At 36.1% G+C, this 16,475-nt stretch overlaps 2 protein-coding genes across 2 annotated transcripts; both read left to right on the forward strand.

Moving 5' to 3' along the window:
- Positions 1–11,679: 11,679 nt before the first annotated feature.
- LOC120332330 (TBC1 domain family member 19-like) lies at positions 11,680–16,205 on the forward strand. Its single transcript, XM_078119238.1, has 2 exons — positions 11,680–11,806; positions 14,250–16,205. Exon 2 carries the CDS (start codon positions 14,279–14,281, stop codon positions 15,911–15,913), a length of 1,635 nt encoding a protein of 544 aa, XP_077975364.1. The 5' UTR covers positions 11,680–11,806; positions 14,250–14,278; the 3' UTR covers positions 15,914–16,205.
- On the forward strand, positions 12,055–14,251 carry LOC120332329 (aspartate--tRNA ligase, mitochondrial-like). The gene has a single exon (XM_039399550.2). The coding sequence runs from the start codon at positions 12,178–12,180 to the stop codon at positions 14,020–14,022; it is 1,845 nt and encodes a 614-aa protein (XP_039255484.2). The 5' UTR covers positions 12,055–12,177; the 3' UTR covers positions 14,023–14,251.
- Positions 16,206–16,475: the final 270 nt, after the last annotated feature.

Raw genomic sequence — 16,475 nt, forward strand, 5'->3', positions numbered from 1 at the left:
ATCATATGTAGTACCAGAAGCCTATCGATTTGGGATGAATTATGTCGTATAATTAGCGAGTTATTAATTAATTAGTGATGGGATCCAAGGTTTCATTATGGGGAAAGAGCGCTGTTTTGGGGGATCCCCTAACTTTCGATCGATAAGTCTTCGGTCTCTGACCTATATTCTCGTTATATTTTTAATAAGTACTAAATCAAGTTGTACAACGGCGATAACAAATTCGCAAGATCGCAAATAATTTATATCAAAACTAATACGAGAATATCGGTCAAAGACCGAACAGACAGACAAACAAACAGACAGACAAATACTTACCGATTAAAATCGATAAGTAATAACCGGGCAATATATTCTAACATTATTATGTTCGCAGATTGCCGTGGCATTTAAAAGAAGTAATGCTTTCATCTTGCCATAAGTCGACGCAACCGCGAGTGACCATGAACACAATTAAATTAAAATAAGAACACATTTTAAATTCTTGTCGTTGTCAAGGATTGGATATTATTACCAAAAAAGGTTGGGAAACGCTGAATTAACGTGTCCAATAAAAACAAAACGATGCATAGGTCCACCTCGTGTCAACTAATAAACATCAATGTGGACAGGATATTCCCAATATTCGAATCCAAAAACGTTCGATAAATCGCTGGTAATCACGAATTTTTTTTGTTGCGTTGAGTTCTCATATTAGTCCCTCTATTCATTGGTAAATTGATATTTTTGCCCCCGAGACCGGAAAAGTTCAAAAAAATTGGTTATCTTACCAAAATTTTCAATTTTTTTACAATTTCCAATATTCGGACACAAAAAAGTTCGAAAAATCGCAGGAAAGCACCAAAATTTCTTTGTTGCATTGAGTTCTCATGTTAGTCCTCTATTCATTGGTAAATTCTTTTTTTTGCCCCCGAGACCGGAAAAGTTCAAAAAAATCGGTTATCTTACCAAAATTTTCAATTTTTTTACAATTTCCAATATTCAAACCCGAAAAAGTTTGAAAAATCGCAGGAAAGCACCAAAATTTCTTTGTTGCGTTGAGTTCTCGTGTCAGTCCTCTATTCATTGGTAATTTGATATTTTTGCCCCCGAGACCGGAAAAGTTCAAAAAAATCTGTTATCTTACCAAAATTTTACATTTTTTTACAATTCCCAATATTCGAACTCAAAAAAGTTCGAAAAATCGCAGGAAAGCACCAAAATTTCTTTGTTGCATTGAGTTCTCATGTTAGTCCTCTATTCATTGGTAAATTCTTTTTTTTGCCCCCGAGACCGGAAAAGTTCAAAAAAATTGGTTATCTTACCAAAATTTTCAATTTTTTTACAATTCCCAATATTCGAACCCAAAAAAGTTCGAAAAATCGCAGGAAAGCACCAAAATTTCTTTGTTGCGTTGAGTTCTCGTGTCAGTCCTCTATTCATTGGTAATTTGATATTTTTGCCCCCAAGACCGGAAAAGTTCAAAAAAATCTGTTATCTTACCAAAATTTTACATTTTTTTACAATTCCCAATATTCGAACTCAAAAAAGTTCGAAAAATCGCAGGAAAGCACCAAAATTTCTTTGTTGCATTGAGTTCTCATGTTAGTCCTCTATTCATTGGTAAATTCTTTTTTTTGCCCCGAGACCGGAAGAATTCAAACAAATCGGTTATCTTACCAAAATTTTGAATTTTTTTACAATTCCCAATATTCGAACCCAAAAAAGTTCGAAAAATCGCAGGAAAGCACCAAAATTTCTTTGTTGCATTGAGTTCTCATGTTAGTCCTCTATTCATTGGTAAATTCTTTTTTTTGCCCCCGAGACCGGAAAAGTTCAAAAAAATCGGTTATCTTACCAAAATTTTCAATTTTTTTACAATTTCCAATATTCAAACCCGAAAAAGTTTGAAAAATCGCAGGAAAGCACCAAAATTTCTTTGTTGCGTTGAGTTCTCGTGTCAGTCCTCTATTCATTGGTGATTTGATATTTTTGCCCCCAAGACCGGAGAAGTTCAAAAAAATCTGTTATCTTACCAAAATTTTACATTTTTTTACAATTCCCAATATTCGAACTCAAAAAAGTTCGAAAAATCGCAGGAAAGCACCAAAATTTCTTTGTTGCATTGAGTTCTCATGTTAGTCCTCTATTCATTGGTAAATTCTTTTTTTTGCCCCCGAGACCGGAAAAGTTCAAAAAAATTGGTTATCTTACCAAAATTTTCAATTTTTTTACAATTCCCAATATTCGGACACAAAAAAGTTCGAAAAATCGCAGGAAAGCACCAAAATTTCGTCGTTGCATTGAGTTCTCATGTTAGTCTTCTATTCATTGGTAAATTCTTTTTTTTGCCCCCGAGACCGGAAAAGTTCAAAAAAATTGGTTATCTTACCAAAATTTTCAATTTTTTTACAATTTCCAATATTCGGACACAAAAAAGTTCGAAAAATCGCAGGAAAGCACCAAAATTTCGTCGTTGCATTGAGTTCTCATGTTAGTCCTCTATTCATTGGTAAATTCTTTTTTTTGCCCCCGAGACCGGAAAAGTTCAAAAAAATCGGTTATCTTACCAAAATTTTGAATTTTTTTACAATTTCCAATATTCGAACCCAAAAAAGTTCGAAAAATCGCAGGAAAGCACCAAAATTTCTTTGTTGCATTGAGTTCTCATGTTAGTCCTCTATTCATTGGTAAATTCTTTTTTTTGCCCCCGAGACCGGAAAAGTTCAAAAAAATCGGTTATCTTACCAAAATTTTGAATTTTTTTACAATTCCCAATATTCGAACCCAAAAAAGTTCGAAAAATCGCAGGAAAGCACCAAAATTTCTTTGCTGTATTGAGTTCTCATGTTAGTCCTCTATTCATTGGTAAATTCTTTTTTTTGCCCCCGAAACCGGAAAAGTTCAAAAAAATTGGTTATCTTACCAAAATTTTCAATATTTTTTACAATTCCCAATATTCAAACCCAAAAAAGTTCGAAAAATCGCAGGAAAGCACCAAAATTTCTTTGTTGCGTTGAGTTCTCGTGTCAGTCCTCTATTCATTGGTAATTTGATATTTTTGCCCCCAAGACCGGAAAAGTTCAAAAAAATCTGTTATCTTACCAAAATTTTACATTTTTTTACAATTCCCAATATTCGAACTCAAAAAAGTTCGAAAAATCGCAGGAAAGCACCAAAATTTCTTTGTTGCATTGAGTTCTCATGTTAGTCCTCTATTCATTGGTAAATTCTTTTTTTTGCCCCGAGACCGGAAGAATTCAAACAAATCGGTTATCTTACCAAAATTTTGAATTTTTTTACAATTCCCAATATTCGAACCCAAAAAAGTTCGAAAAATCGCAGGAAAGCACCAAAATTTCTTTGTTGCATTGAGTTCTCATGTTAGTCCTCTATTCATTGGTAAATTCTTTTTTTTGCCCCCGAGACCGGAAAAGTTCAAAAAAATCGGTTATCTTACCAAAATTTTCAATTTTTTTACAATTTCCAATATTCAAACCCGAAAAAGTTTGAAAAATCGCAGGAAAGCACCAAAATTTCTTTGTTGCGTTGAGTTCTCGTGTCAGTCCTCTATTCATTGGTGATTTGATATTTTTGCCCCCAAGACCGGAGAAGTTCAAAAAAATCTGTTATCTTACCAAAATTTTACATTTTTTTACAATTCCCAATATTCGAACTCAAAAAAGTTCGAAAAATCGCAGGAAAGCACCAAAATTTCTTTGTTGCATTGAGTTCTCATGTTAGTCCTCTATTCATTGGTAAATTCTTTTTTTTGCCCCCGAGACCGGAAAAGTTCAAAAAAATTGGTTATCTTACCAAAATTTTCAATTTTTTTACAATTCCCAATATTCGGACACAAAAAAGTTCGAAAAATCGCAGGAAAGCACCAAAATTTCGTCGTTGCATTGAGTTCTCATGTTAGTCTTCTATTCATTGGTAAATTCTTTTTTTTGCCCCCGAGACCGGAAAAGTTCAAAAAAATTGGTTATCTTACCAAAATTTTCAATTTTTTTACAATTTCCAATATTCGGACACAAAAAAGTTCGAAAAATCGCAGGAAAGCACCAAAATTTCGTCGTTGCATTGAGTTCTCATGTTAGTCCTCTATTCATTGGTAAATTCTTTTTTTTGCCCCCGAGACCGGAAAAGTTCAAAAAAATCGGTTATCTTACCAAAATTTTCAATTTTTTTACAATTTCCAATATTCGAACCCAAAAAAGTTCGAAAAATCGCAGGAAAGCACCAAAATTTCTTTGTTGCATTGAGTTCTCATGTTAGTCCTCTATTCATTGGTAAATTCTTTTTTTTGCCCCCGAGACCGGAAAAGTTCAAAAAAATCGGTTATCTTACCAAAATTTTGAATTTTTTTACAATTCCCAATATTCGAACCCAAAAAAGTTCGAAAAATCGCAGGAAAGCACCAAAATTTCTTTGCTGTATTGAGTTCTCATGTTAGTCCTCTATTCATTGGTAAATTCTTTTTTTTGCCCCCGAAACCGGAAAAGTTCAAAAAAATTGGTTATCTTACCAAAATTTTCAATTTTTTTTACAATTCCCAATATTCAAACCCAAAAAAGTTTGAAAAATCGCAGGAAAGCACCAAAATTTCTTTGTTGCGTTGAGTTCTCGTGTCAGTCTTCTATTCATTCGTCAATTCATATTTTTGCCCCCAAGACCGGAAAAGTTCAAAAAAATTGGTTATCTTATCAAAATTTTCAATTTTTTTACAATTTCCAATATTCGGACACAAAAAAGTTCGAAAAATCGCAGGAAAGCACCAAAATTTCGTTGTTGCATTGAGTTCTCATGTTAGTCCTCTATTCATTGGTAAATTCTTTTTTTTGCCCCCGAGACCGGAAAAGTTCAAAAAAATTGGTTATCTTACCAAAATTTTGAATTTTTTTACAATTCCCAATATTCGAACCCAAAAGAGTTCAAAAAATCGCAGGGAAGCACCAAAATTTTTGTCGCGTTAGGTTCTCATGTTAGTCCTCTATTCAGTGGTAAATTCATATTTACCATGAATCCAGGATAAATAGTGTAATATTGTAAATATATCTTCTGTTCCTCATTTCATGATTCAAGGCACACCCTGGTATGACACCCGGTACAATGCTTAAAACATTTGGCTGGAATTTTGCTGGCATTGCGGTGGCGTATGTATCAGTCATCATACAAATGCTTGTTTTGCGGTTTGGATTGTTCAACTGGTTGCATTGAATGTTCTGGTTGTGAACGCTGGTGCCATTTCGATTGTGCCCGGATAGAAACCGAATTACGGCAACAATGGGGAGAAAAACATCTATCTTACTATTGTAAATCTTGTGTTTTTCTTGACCCTGGCTATGATTTCGAGGTGTCGATGAGAAGAGTTATGAACAAAATTGATCGTGTGAGTTTTGATACCAAAAATGTATATAAATGCCTGAAAGAAATAGCTGAGCAGGAGCAAATGCTGATGGACGCACATAAAGTAAAGCTTCCTGAGTTTCCAGAATCGAGGAATTTTCAGGGTGAATTAGATGAACCGTCCAATACTCTGTTACAACAATTGTCGCCATCGGTTTTAGATGAATATGAACCGATATATACGATAGGTGATGGAAATTGCCTGTATCGGGCAGTTTCTTTTGCTTTGTTTGGTACACAGGATCATTTCCTTCATCTTCGCTTCTTAACTATTATTGAAATTCTGTCTTATCCCCAGTGTTACGACATCGAGAGTACAAATTTACATCCAGTCCTTAAAGACTTTAGGATCGTTACTCTGGATCTGAAAAACGTACTACATTGTGCAGCGACAATTGGCAGCCATTGTGGGATGGATTACTTATTGGCTCTAGCCTCTTAGCGCCGCATTGAAAGTTTCATACAACTTCTTTCAGCCTTCTACCGGCCCAACAGACATGCGATCTCCCGCTTATTCAATAAGTATCCAGGGTACGAAGGTTTCTTCGAGACGGGGTCCATATTTTTACATAATGTGGACTACAACAAATGTTCCTGCAAATTTTATTGATTTCGTACCCAATCACTTTGTTCCTTTATTAAAGAGACACCTTCGACAAAGTCAAAAATTGTCCTTGAATACTTGCATTGATCTGGAGGGACCAGGTCTGGAGATTTCAAATTGCCACACTGAAGAATCTGAAAATATGATATCCAGTAGGCTTGCACGTAATTTACGGAATTACGTAATTATTTGGAGTTACGGAAGGGAAGTTACGAATTACGTAAAGTCGTAATTATTGCATTGAAACGAGCTTTCTTCAAAGCAGTCAATTTCGTCGATTGCGAAAATGAAAGCTCAACAAGTAGAAGAAGTTAGAGTTCCGGTATTCGCAGCCGTTTTTCTCTCTCTTGTTACGTAGGTGAAGGAAGGCATGACGCGTTGCCATTCACTAACCTATTATCAACTTATCTGGCGTGGCCAATGTAAATTATTAACGTAGTTAATGGGGCAAGAACTGAGTGGGCAAGAACTGAGTAGGGCCGTTTGACGCCAACACACTTGGTTTTAACTTCTCCCGCAACTTAACCGTAGATAAGGGATAGAATTGCGTTGAGACCGATTGACGCCAACACACCTGGTTTCAACTCTCGCATCTTATCTAGCATGGCCATGGCCAATGTACATATAACCGTAGATAGGGGGAAGAATTGTGTTAAGACAGATGGACGCTAACACGCCCGGTTTCAACTTCTTCGGGTGAAATGACTAATGAACGCAGGAGATCAATCTATCAAACATGGTCTATCAAACATTTGTATCCATTTTACTTTTATTTATTATTTACTTGTTCCAGTTTTCCGTTACTTATGGTATATATGTTCCGTTTCTATTTTATAGTCACGCGTTTGAATAGTGGGAATTCCCCACCAAGTGTGGATTAGCAATGCTTAACCATTCTTTATTGTTAATATCAACACTTGATATATGAACATGGAATATCATATTATTTTTGGCTGTTTCATTTCAGACTTGGGGTATAAACAGGAAAATATCCATAACCTTTCAACACGACTATCTTGTGAAATTTAACGAAGAGCTTTCGCGACGAATTGGAACCAAATAAGCGAAAAGAGCGATTGATCACTCGCGCCAATACCTCGCCGTGATAATTAATGTCGCGCTTATCAAATAGCAATATGACGACAAAAGAGAGATTGCGTAATGAACCAAAACGACGGATTCCTCGCGGACCGTTGAAAATTTAACTGCTATCGTATATAAATAAATATGAGCCTGTGTGTTTATTCTGTGCGAGATCCATTTTCTATTACAAAATGTTGATGTTCTGTTAACGGTTTTATCGTTATATATCAGTCCGGACTTGGCCCTGCTCATGATGTTTTTCACAATTCCTCTCAATATTTCGGCCATATTTGATTAACTGTCTTACCAAATGCGGCAACTTATTTTGATTTATCGTCGACTTGAATACCACCGGCACTCGACCAAACTTTTGTCAATCTTGGCCGATAGGATCGCCGACTTGAGTTAGCAAATAAATGTTGTGAGTGTAAAATAAATGTCACAAAATGCATTGTTTTGCGATATAACTTTGTATTTTCGGAGAAGGCATGTCATATAAGTTCGGTATTTAAATTATACGCAAATAAATAATATTTGATCTAAATTTATCGCAAATAATGTTATAAACATTCAGTCCGCGAAATGATTGAATGTAAAATGAAGCATGGTAATAGGAATATCGTCAATAAGTCGACATCAATAATTATTATTATAAAAATGCTAACAAGGCAGTAATGTCGGATAATGCAGAAAACGCTGCAAAAACAAGTCTTCGTCGCGAGGAAATCGTTGTTTGTTAATAAATTAGAAACCCGTAATTTTTATTCAGTACTCAGGTGGTTTTAAAAAACTATCGTTTCCATAAATATCCGTATACCAGTGTCGGTAATGATAAAATAAAATTGATCGCATAAAAATGGGACGGTTAATTTGCGAAGGTGATAAAGAAAAACCAAAGCTAACACAAAAGATAAAAATCAGAATAAAATTAATTTGAATTCACTCCTTGATAGTTGTCTTTAACATCTGCCGCCGGCGTGTAGTACTGCCAAGAATAGGAAAACCCAACTTCAATGTCCCATTCGGAAAAAAAAGTGGATTCAATTGGTTGTTACGATAGGTTTAAATGCGTGGAAAAATATCGCAATTACGGGGTCATTACGTAATTGATTTTGCCGTAATTACGGAATTGATTTTTGTCAATTACGTGCAAGCCTAATATCCAGTATGATTTATGCGCAGACTGACCAAAACACTGTAGACGAGGGCTGGCATGAGCTTCCGTTTGGTATTTTCTTGGGTATTTCAGAATTGTTGAAAATATTCAAAAACAAAACCGTGAAAGTTAGTCCTAGAATACCAACGGGGGAGAAAAACAACTGTTATTTCATAGTTGATCACAACGAAAACATACGCAGAAAAGAGAAAAAAGTGAAGCAAATTTTCGAAGACGATTGCGGAAGCTGGAAACAAACCAATTATACCTCCGCTCTGTATTTACTTCAAAATGACGAAGTTAAATATATTTATGAGAAAGGGGGGAGATTTTGCATAAGATCGCGCCACGGAAAAAAACTGTCATATCCAGTTATTGAGCCACAACCCAAAGCGAGTGAAATAGGGAGAATTGGACGTTATTATGCTCGGCAACCAACTGGCTATGAACGACGAATCACTTGGATCGATGGCCACATTGGTATGAATGTGGCAGTAGTGGCAAGGGCATAATTCCTGGTCATACACCTCATGGAAATGCAAAGATAAACCAACAGGCGTACATAAGAACATCAGCAGACGTTATGGAAAATATTATATCTAAATGTGAAGGCGTTACTGCAAAAAAACTTTATGTTAATCTTCAACAACATGCGGAGGAAAACCCCAGAAATCTAAGGTTCAATCAAAAAAAGAAAAAGCAGGGAGCAGGAATAAAAATATATCATAAAAATTACGCTGACGAGATATTAGAGGTCATTAACATGGCGCAAACAAACGAATTTGTACAAAAAGTAACCCACAGTAAAATGGAATCTGTTAATGTAACTTTATTCTTTGAAGAGCAATGCTTGGATCTGAAGCGGTTTTGTTGCTCAGGTAAAACTATTCTTGGGATTGATAAAACTTTCAATTTAGGACGAGTCTACGTCACAGTTACAGTTTTCAAAAATCTTTCCTTGCTGTCATGTAAATCCGGTGAACACCCATTGTTTTTCGGTCCTATATTTTTACACCACAAATCCACATTTACAGAATTTTTTACCAACATAAAATCCAAACTTGGTAGAAAGTTGGATAACTTGACCGTTGGTACTGATGACAAATCGATCCTACACGGTGCTTTCACATCTTCTTCTCCGGATTCAACTCATGTCCTTTGCAGCAGACACATGAGGGAAAATTTAATAAATTATCCTAAGGATAAGGTCGGTACCAGTGAAAACCTCCGGAGATCAATTGTTAGTGAAGTTTTCGGTTTGTTTCATTGCCAAAATGAAAAAGAGTTTGATTCAAAGACTGAAGAAGTCGTATCGTACTGTAAAACCAGGTGCAAAGGTATTGTTGGATACCTAAAACAAGATTTCTTCCGTTATTTAAAAATAATATTTGGCAAAAAAAGTCACATACAAATGGATACCTATGGACAAATAACAACAACGAGTCCTTAAACCATGTATTGAAATGCGTTGCCAATTGGAGACAACATAAACTTTCTGATTTAATTCACATGCTTGGTGATATAATCAAGTCGTCGTATACCGATGTGAGAAAGGCACTGTTGAAGCAAGGACCATACACGTTGTACGGACCATATGCCCAATTTTCGTTGTCCGTATACACTTGGATGCTGAAGTCGAACAAAATAAATATTTTAAAGATTTTTTACAACGTGTTCAGTTGTCTTCCCCTGATAAATGTCCTCCTCGTCTTTGTTCATCAACTGATGGTAAATTGCAAACAATAACTCCATCACAAACAGCTGGATTGAAAAAGGGAGAAAAAAGGAAGAGAAAGACTCGAAATATATAATTTTCATTAATGACTATTAAATATGTAGACCTTGATAGAGTCGGCCCTTGACACAATTCGTTAATATGCCTAAGCAATAAACTTATTTTAATTGCATCAAGACATATACTAGCTTTTTTTCTCAGATATGCATGGCTATATTAAAAATGCAGTAGATGACATAGCCGTTTTAGTAGGGACATAGCGGAAATAGCCATTTTAGTAGGGACATAGCCATTTTAGTAGGAACATAGCGGACATAGCCATTTTAGTAGGAAAATATCGGAGTCGCAATTTTAGATGGGACATAGCCATTTTAGTAGGGACATAGCGGACATACCCATTTTAGTAGGGACATAGCGGACATAGTCATTTTAGTAGGAAATTATCTGAGTCGCAATTTTAGATGGGACATAGCCATTTTAGTAGGGACATAGTGGACATAGCCATTTTAGTAGGGACATAGCGGACATAGTCAATTTAGTACGGACATAGCGGACATAGTCATTTTAGTAGGGACATAGCGGACATAGTCATTTTAGTAGGAAAATATCGGAGTCGTAATTTTAGATGGGACATAGCCATTTTAGTAGGAACATAGCGGACATAGCCATTTTAGTGGGGACATAGCGGACATAGTCATTTTAGTAGGAAAATATCGGAGTCGCAATTTTAGATGGGACATAGCCATTTTAGTAGGGACATAGCGGACATAGCCATTTTAGTAGGGACATAGCGGACATATGGGACATAGCCATTTTATAACTACCCATTGTGGCAGCGGTTTGTAAAAATCGGATCGAATTAAATATAGTACTGTAACTGTAGTAGGACTGCAGGGAGAGAAGTGAAATGTTAAAAGATAGGCTTAGCTGTAGAGATGTTCTCTGCATGTACCTGTGCTAGTTCTCTTTTGGGGTCTCGTGTAGTTTCGTACCTAACGTACTTCTGTACTTCTAGAGGGCGTAGCATAACAATTTTTTGATATGTCAACCCTAACCCCCATCCAAAAATTAAATCACTACGACATCACAATCACGGCATACCGGTAGAGCTTGCCAAATATACGCACGATCGATCGAAACGGCATTGGCGCCGACGATAAAAAACTGGAGGCGCAGTCCTTACCACTTCATGGCAGCTCCTGCCACGAACGAACCGCGGCAGCTCTTGCCATGGTTTTATAGCGCTATTCAGTATTAACGGTATATTCACAAATTAATGTACGAGATTTTAATTGATTATGTAGAATTATATCTACTTAAACCCTAACCCCAAATCAATCAAAACTGTATCCATAAGAAAAACGTTCCAACTTACCCAATATTTGTCACCATAATAGACAGCCCTGTCTCTACGGCCCACCTGCCGCGGTTACGGCAGCAAAATTTTACCTGCCATTGGTTTCCAATTTGCTGCCGCGGTAACGGCAGCTCGACATTGGTTTGTGGCAGCTAAAAAGTCAGTTGCCATGAGTTGGGCCGTAGCGGTCATGGTATGGAAATACTGCCATGGTTTTGCGGCAGCTGCAGATGCCACAGAATACTTGAAACTGCACTTGAAAAACTGACTGACGTTATCGGTTGCGACGAGTAAACTAACTGTTCGATTTCGGGTGCTCGTTTGCGCGTCTTGGATGGCAGTTTGTATAGTTTGAAGGGCTCTACCGGTATTACGTCACTGTGACGTCGTAATGACGTAATTTTTGGATGGTGTAGTCACAGGTGGGGGTTAGGATTGCTACGTGAAAAAAATTTCATGCTACCCCCACTAGAAGTATGTTAGGTAAGAAACTACATGAGACCCCTCTTTTGTATTTTCATTATCAAGTTTTCTGGTTTGACGGAAATACCGTAAGATGAGATTTTATTTCGATTCATTTGCAAAAGCAAGATAAACATATATACACAAAAGATTAAATTAATAAATTCTCTCTCTCTCATCGCTGCTTCCATTTTCTACCTATCATATTACTAAATTATTGATAGTTGCAGCACTACGGTACCGGTACCGGTAATAATGTTGTGGGGAAGGAATCTTTTAATCCTTTCTTGAAAAATATTTTTCCTTAATTTGTAAATCCCATCATCTGACCATGTACCGCAATTTGTTCATGAGTGAATATCATACCTCAACTTATTTCTATTTACGTAGAAATGGTAATCTTGACTAGATTTTTGCCTCTCTTGTCACTAAACCATGTCAGGGTTAGTGGTAACTGTTACTGGAGACTTTACAGTAGCACAGTAAAATGGAATGAATATTGTTGGCGAACTCACACCTGTGGCGAGTTACAGAAAAATCATATTGGTGATGAAGTCACTCTATGCGGTTGGGTTGAATTCAAACGAATGAAAAAATTTGTTGTGTTGCGAGACTGGCATGGGCAAGTTCAGATTTTATTAAAATCTGGCAACACGAAAAATTTTGCCTTGGAATCTGTAATTAAAGCAAGAGGCGTGGTGAATCCTCGTCCTGAAAAGGATATCAATCCAAATATGTCAACTGGCGATATCGAACTTCATGCCAACGAAATTGAAATTTTGAATCCATGCACTGCGCTTGGTTTTTCTATTCACGATTTCAATCATAAAAATGAAGATGTTCGAATGAAGTTCAGATATCTGGATATCCGCACCGAACAAATGCAAAAAAGATTACGAATCAGATCAAAACTTATCTCATCGATGAGAGAGTTTTTAATACATCAATATGGCTTCATTGAAGTTGAAACACCAACTTTATTTCGACCCACTCCAGGGGGAGCAAGAGAGTTTCTGGTTCCATCGTCAGTGGGCCCTGATTTATATTACACCCTACCACAAAGCCCACAACAATTCAAGCAATTATTAATGGTAGGAGGTATAGACAGATATTTTCAAGTTGCTAGATGTTATCGTGATGAAACGACTAGACCAGATCGGCAACCTGAGTTTTCACAATTGGATATTGAAATGTCATTCGTATCATCTGAAGATGTTGTAAATCTCACTGAAAATTTGATTAAAAGTTGCTGGCCTTATGATCTAGGAAACAAAAAATTTCCAAAACTTTCTCTTGCCGATGCTATTGATAAATATGGCACTGATAAACCTGATACAAGATTCAAAATGACTCTTTCAGATATTACGACAATTTTGAATCAAGAAACTGAAATTATTGATAAGTCTGACACTGTCAATGCATTGGTTATCCCCCAAAATCATAGTAACGTTTTAGATAAAACTGGAATTGAAAACGTTTATAAGATGAAAACAAAATATTTTTCAGACAGTCCGTCACAAGATTCAGTACTATTGGTCAACAAAAATGACGATTTTGATCATTTATTTGGCATCAATCTACAGCTTCAAACCTTGACTACAAAAAAACTTTTGTCAAACTTAAAACTGAATGAGGGTGATATTGTATGGATTGGTTGGGACGGCTTCGCAAAAGTAAAAGAAAAACTAGGAAAAATTAGATTGTTTGTTGCTGATGCATTGGAAGTAGCTGGCATTGAACTTCGTCCACCTGAACAATATAATTTTGTTTGGATATCTGATTTTCCATTATTTGATGTAAATTCTGATGAAGGATTGAAACCTGTTCATCACCCGTTTACAGCTCCACATCCTGATGATGTTTCATTGCTTGAATCAGAGCCAACAAAAATCCGCAGTCTTGCTTATGATCTTGTTTTAAACGGGAGTGAAATTGCAGGAGGATCAATCCGGATTCATGATTCTTCTCTTCAAAAAAGGATTCTCGATGATTTTCTTAAAATTGATTCTTCAAAATTAGAACATTTACTTGAAGCATTAAAATCTGGTGCTCCACCTCATGGTGGAATTGCAATCGGTTTGGACCGCTTAGTTGCGGAATTGTGCAATGCAAAGAGTATTCGTGATGTTATAGCCTTTCCAAAATCTGTTGTGGGAAGGGATATGTTGTGTGGATCTCCATGTAAACCTGATAATGATACTCTTGAACATTTTTTTCTTAAAAATATAAAATCCTAAAATTCATAATTTGTGTTATTAAATATTTAATTTTAGTATACTTAGTGCTAGAATAAAGAAAACTGTTTCGTGTTTTTCGATCATCTTTTTATATAAATTCAAGGCATTCAAAACCCCCACTTGTGATTACTTTTTCAATTGATTCAGTTATTAATTCAGAATCATCTCATCCTATTCAATGAACACTAAGAAATATTAATTATATTTCTCTATTTTTAATTTCACAGATTTTGTTGTATGATATATTACCAATGCAATGAAAAATTCCGATCTTGACAATGCTGAATTATCCAATGTTATTTCACAAATTGTGACGAGGCTAAAATCTACAACATTACAAACACAACTAAAATACGCTGCGAAGAAAGAAGCTGAACAGCAAGGTGTAACGAAAGCAACATTACGAAATGATATTGCGCAAGGATTGAAAAGCTCTGGTTGGGAGAAGGTACTTCGGAATGCTGTTTACAGGGAATTAAATCGTATTCAAGGAGAAGAATGTAGCAATTCCAAATTAAAGTTAACTTCTCAAGATTTGGAGTCCAGAAAAGAACCTTTGGAATATTTGAGAAAAGCACAAGCGAATTGGGAACGGAGGATTCTTAAAAGTATGAACAGCATGTGTACTGAATTGAGTATTCCGTTAGCTCGAAAACGACCTAATGACGAACAGAGAGATTTGTTGCAAAAATGGAATGAAATGGGAACGGACGAACCCGATCTTAGTCATTTTCGGCCAGTTTATGCTCCAAAAGATTTTTTAGAAGTCATTGCTTCATTGCAAAACTCTAATTTTAACGCTACGTCACTCGCAAAGGATTCAAGTACCCCTGAGCAGAGTAAAAGTATGAATACACTAAGTGGATTAATACAAATTCCTCTTGAAGTTTCAAGCATTGCTAAATTAGGGAAAAAGTACAGCGAATTGAACCCCAAAATAAGTCAGAATGGTGTTGATGATTGCACCGAGGTTTTAACACAACTTTTTTCTGCTGATAGACAGAAAGTTGCAAAAAAGGTTTTGGATGACAAGCAAAGCTCTGTTGCGCAATATTTCTTACGCCAAGGGAGTCCTAATGGATCAAGAGCTGATATATGGCAACTCGCACTCGGAGTCACAGTTGACCATTTGAGTATTTTACACTATGAGCAATTGAAAGGATATGTATTGCAACATGATCTTCTTGTCGATAGTCTTATTTACAAAGATGTCAAACTAACAGCAACAAATGATGATTATTATTTTGTATTCGAAGACTATCTTTACCAAGTTTTGCTCGTTTTCTCTCGGGATACTTTTGTTTTGAGGCATTTTACTAACAGCAGCGCAACTCCACCAAAGTCGTTTATAAAAGGTAAATGGGGACAAGATGAATATGCTGTAATATATCCTCCAAATGGAGTGATACCTTTTCATGGTTTTTCGATGTATGTCACTCCTTTGTGCTACCTCTATGCAGAACCGACAAGATTGTATTATATGTTCCGAGAATTGTACATGAGATATTTTTATCACCTACACACTATTTCATCTCACCCGCAAGGAATAGTATCGCTGTGCCTTCTATTTGAGACAACGTTGCAAGCGGTTCACCCGAAGCTTTTTCATCATCTGCAAGATATTGGAATTCAACCATTGAAAATTGCTTTCAAATGGTTGGTACGAGCTTACTCTGGCTATTTAGCAACCTATCAGCTTCACCTCTTATGGGATCGTATTATTGGATTTGGAGATTTGAGGCTTCTCTCTATATTCGCTGTAGCCATTTTTGTTTTTCGGCAGGCAAATCTTCTGTCGATAACTTCACCTGGTGTGGTAGAAGCCGCAATGGCAGACATATCTACGCTACATGTTGTTCCATTATTACAGATGATTTTGTTTCCAGATTGACTGTAAATTTTTTAAATATGAGTGTTATGCACAACTCTTAATATCATTGTAGTCAATAAATGGGTAGATGTAACTTAACCTACGCAAAACAATCAACCTTCAATATTGAGTTGGAGATCTATTCTGGCCAACAGATTGACGTTCTTCAATACGACTGCAAATGATTTTTAGTTTTTTAGATTATATTACAATTTATTTTTGTACACAGAGATATATTTTTATTTCCAAATGCTTGTTGCTTCAGGTTTTTTAACGTAGATGCCTATGCATTGCACAATAAAGCTTTCAATTTATAAATCATTGGGTTATTCAATAGCGAACAGGGATCAGATCATGGAAAAACGAAGGCCAACACCAGCTGGGGTGAAAGGCTATAAATAGTAATCTTGCAGTACAAGAGGGTTTCGTTATCTGTAAAGGGTGAACCTCGAGGAAATGTGACGCAGTCCTCTAAAAATCTTGGATTTTTTTTTATAAATTCCCGCCACTAATGCAAAAAATGTGAGATTTGAGAAAAACACCTTGCTACTTTTTTAAATGACGAATTATTAATTATCCAGTT

Source organism: Styela clava, chromosome 13 (assembly GCF_964204865.1).
Source record: "Styela clava chromosome 13, kaStyClav1.hap1.2, whole genome shotgun sequence".
NCBI lineage: Eukaryota > Metazoa > Chordata > Ascidiacea > Stolidobranchia > Styelidae > Styela > Styela clava.

Coding starts and splice junctions, on each gene's coding strand:
- LOC120332329 (XM_039399550.2), top strand. CDS start 12,178: ATGGTAATCTTGACTAGATTTTTGCCTCTCTTGTCACTAAACCATGTC.
- LOC120332330 (XM_078119238.1), top strand. CDS start 14,279: ATGAAAAATTCCGATCTTGACAATGCTGAATTATCCAATGTTATTTCA.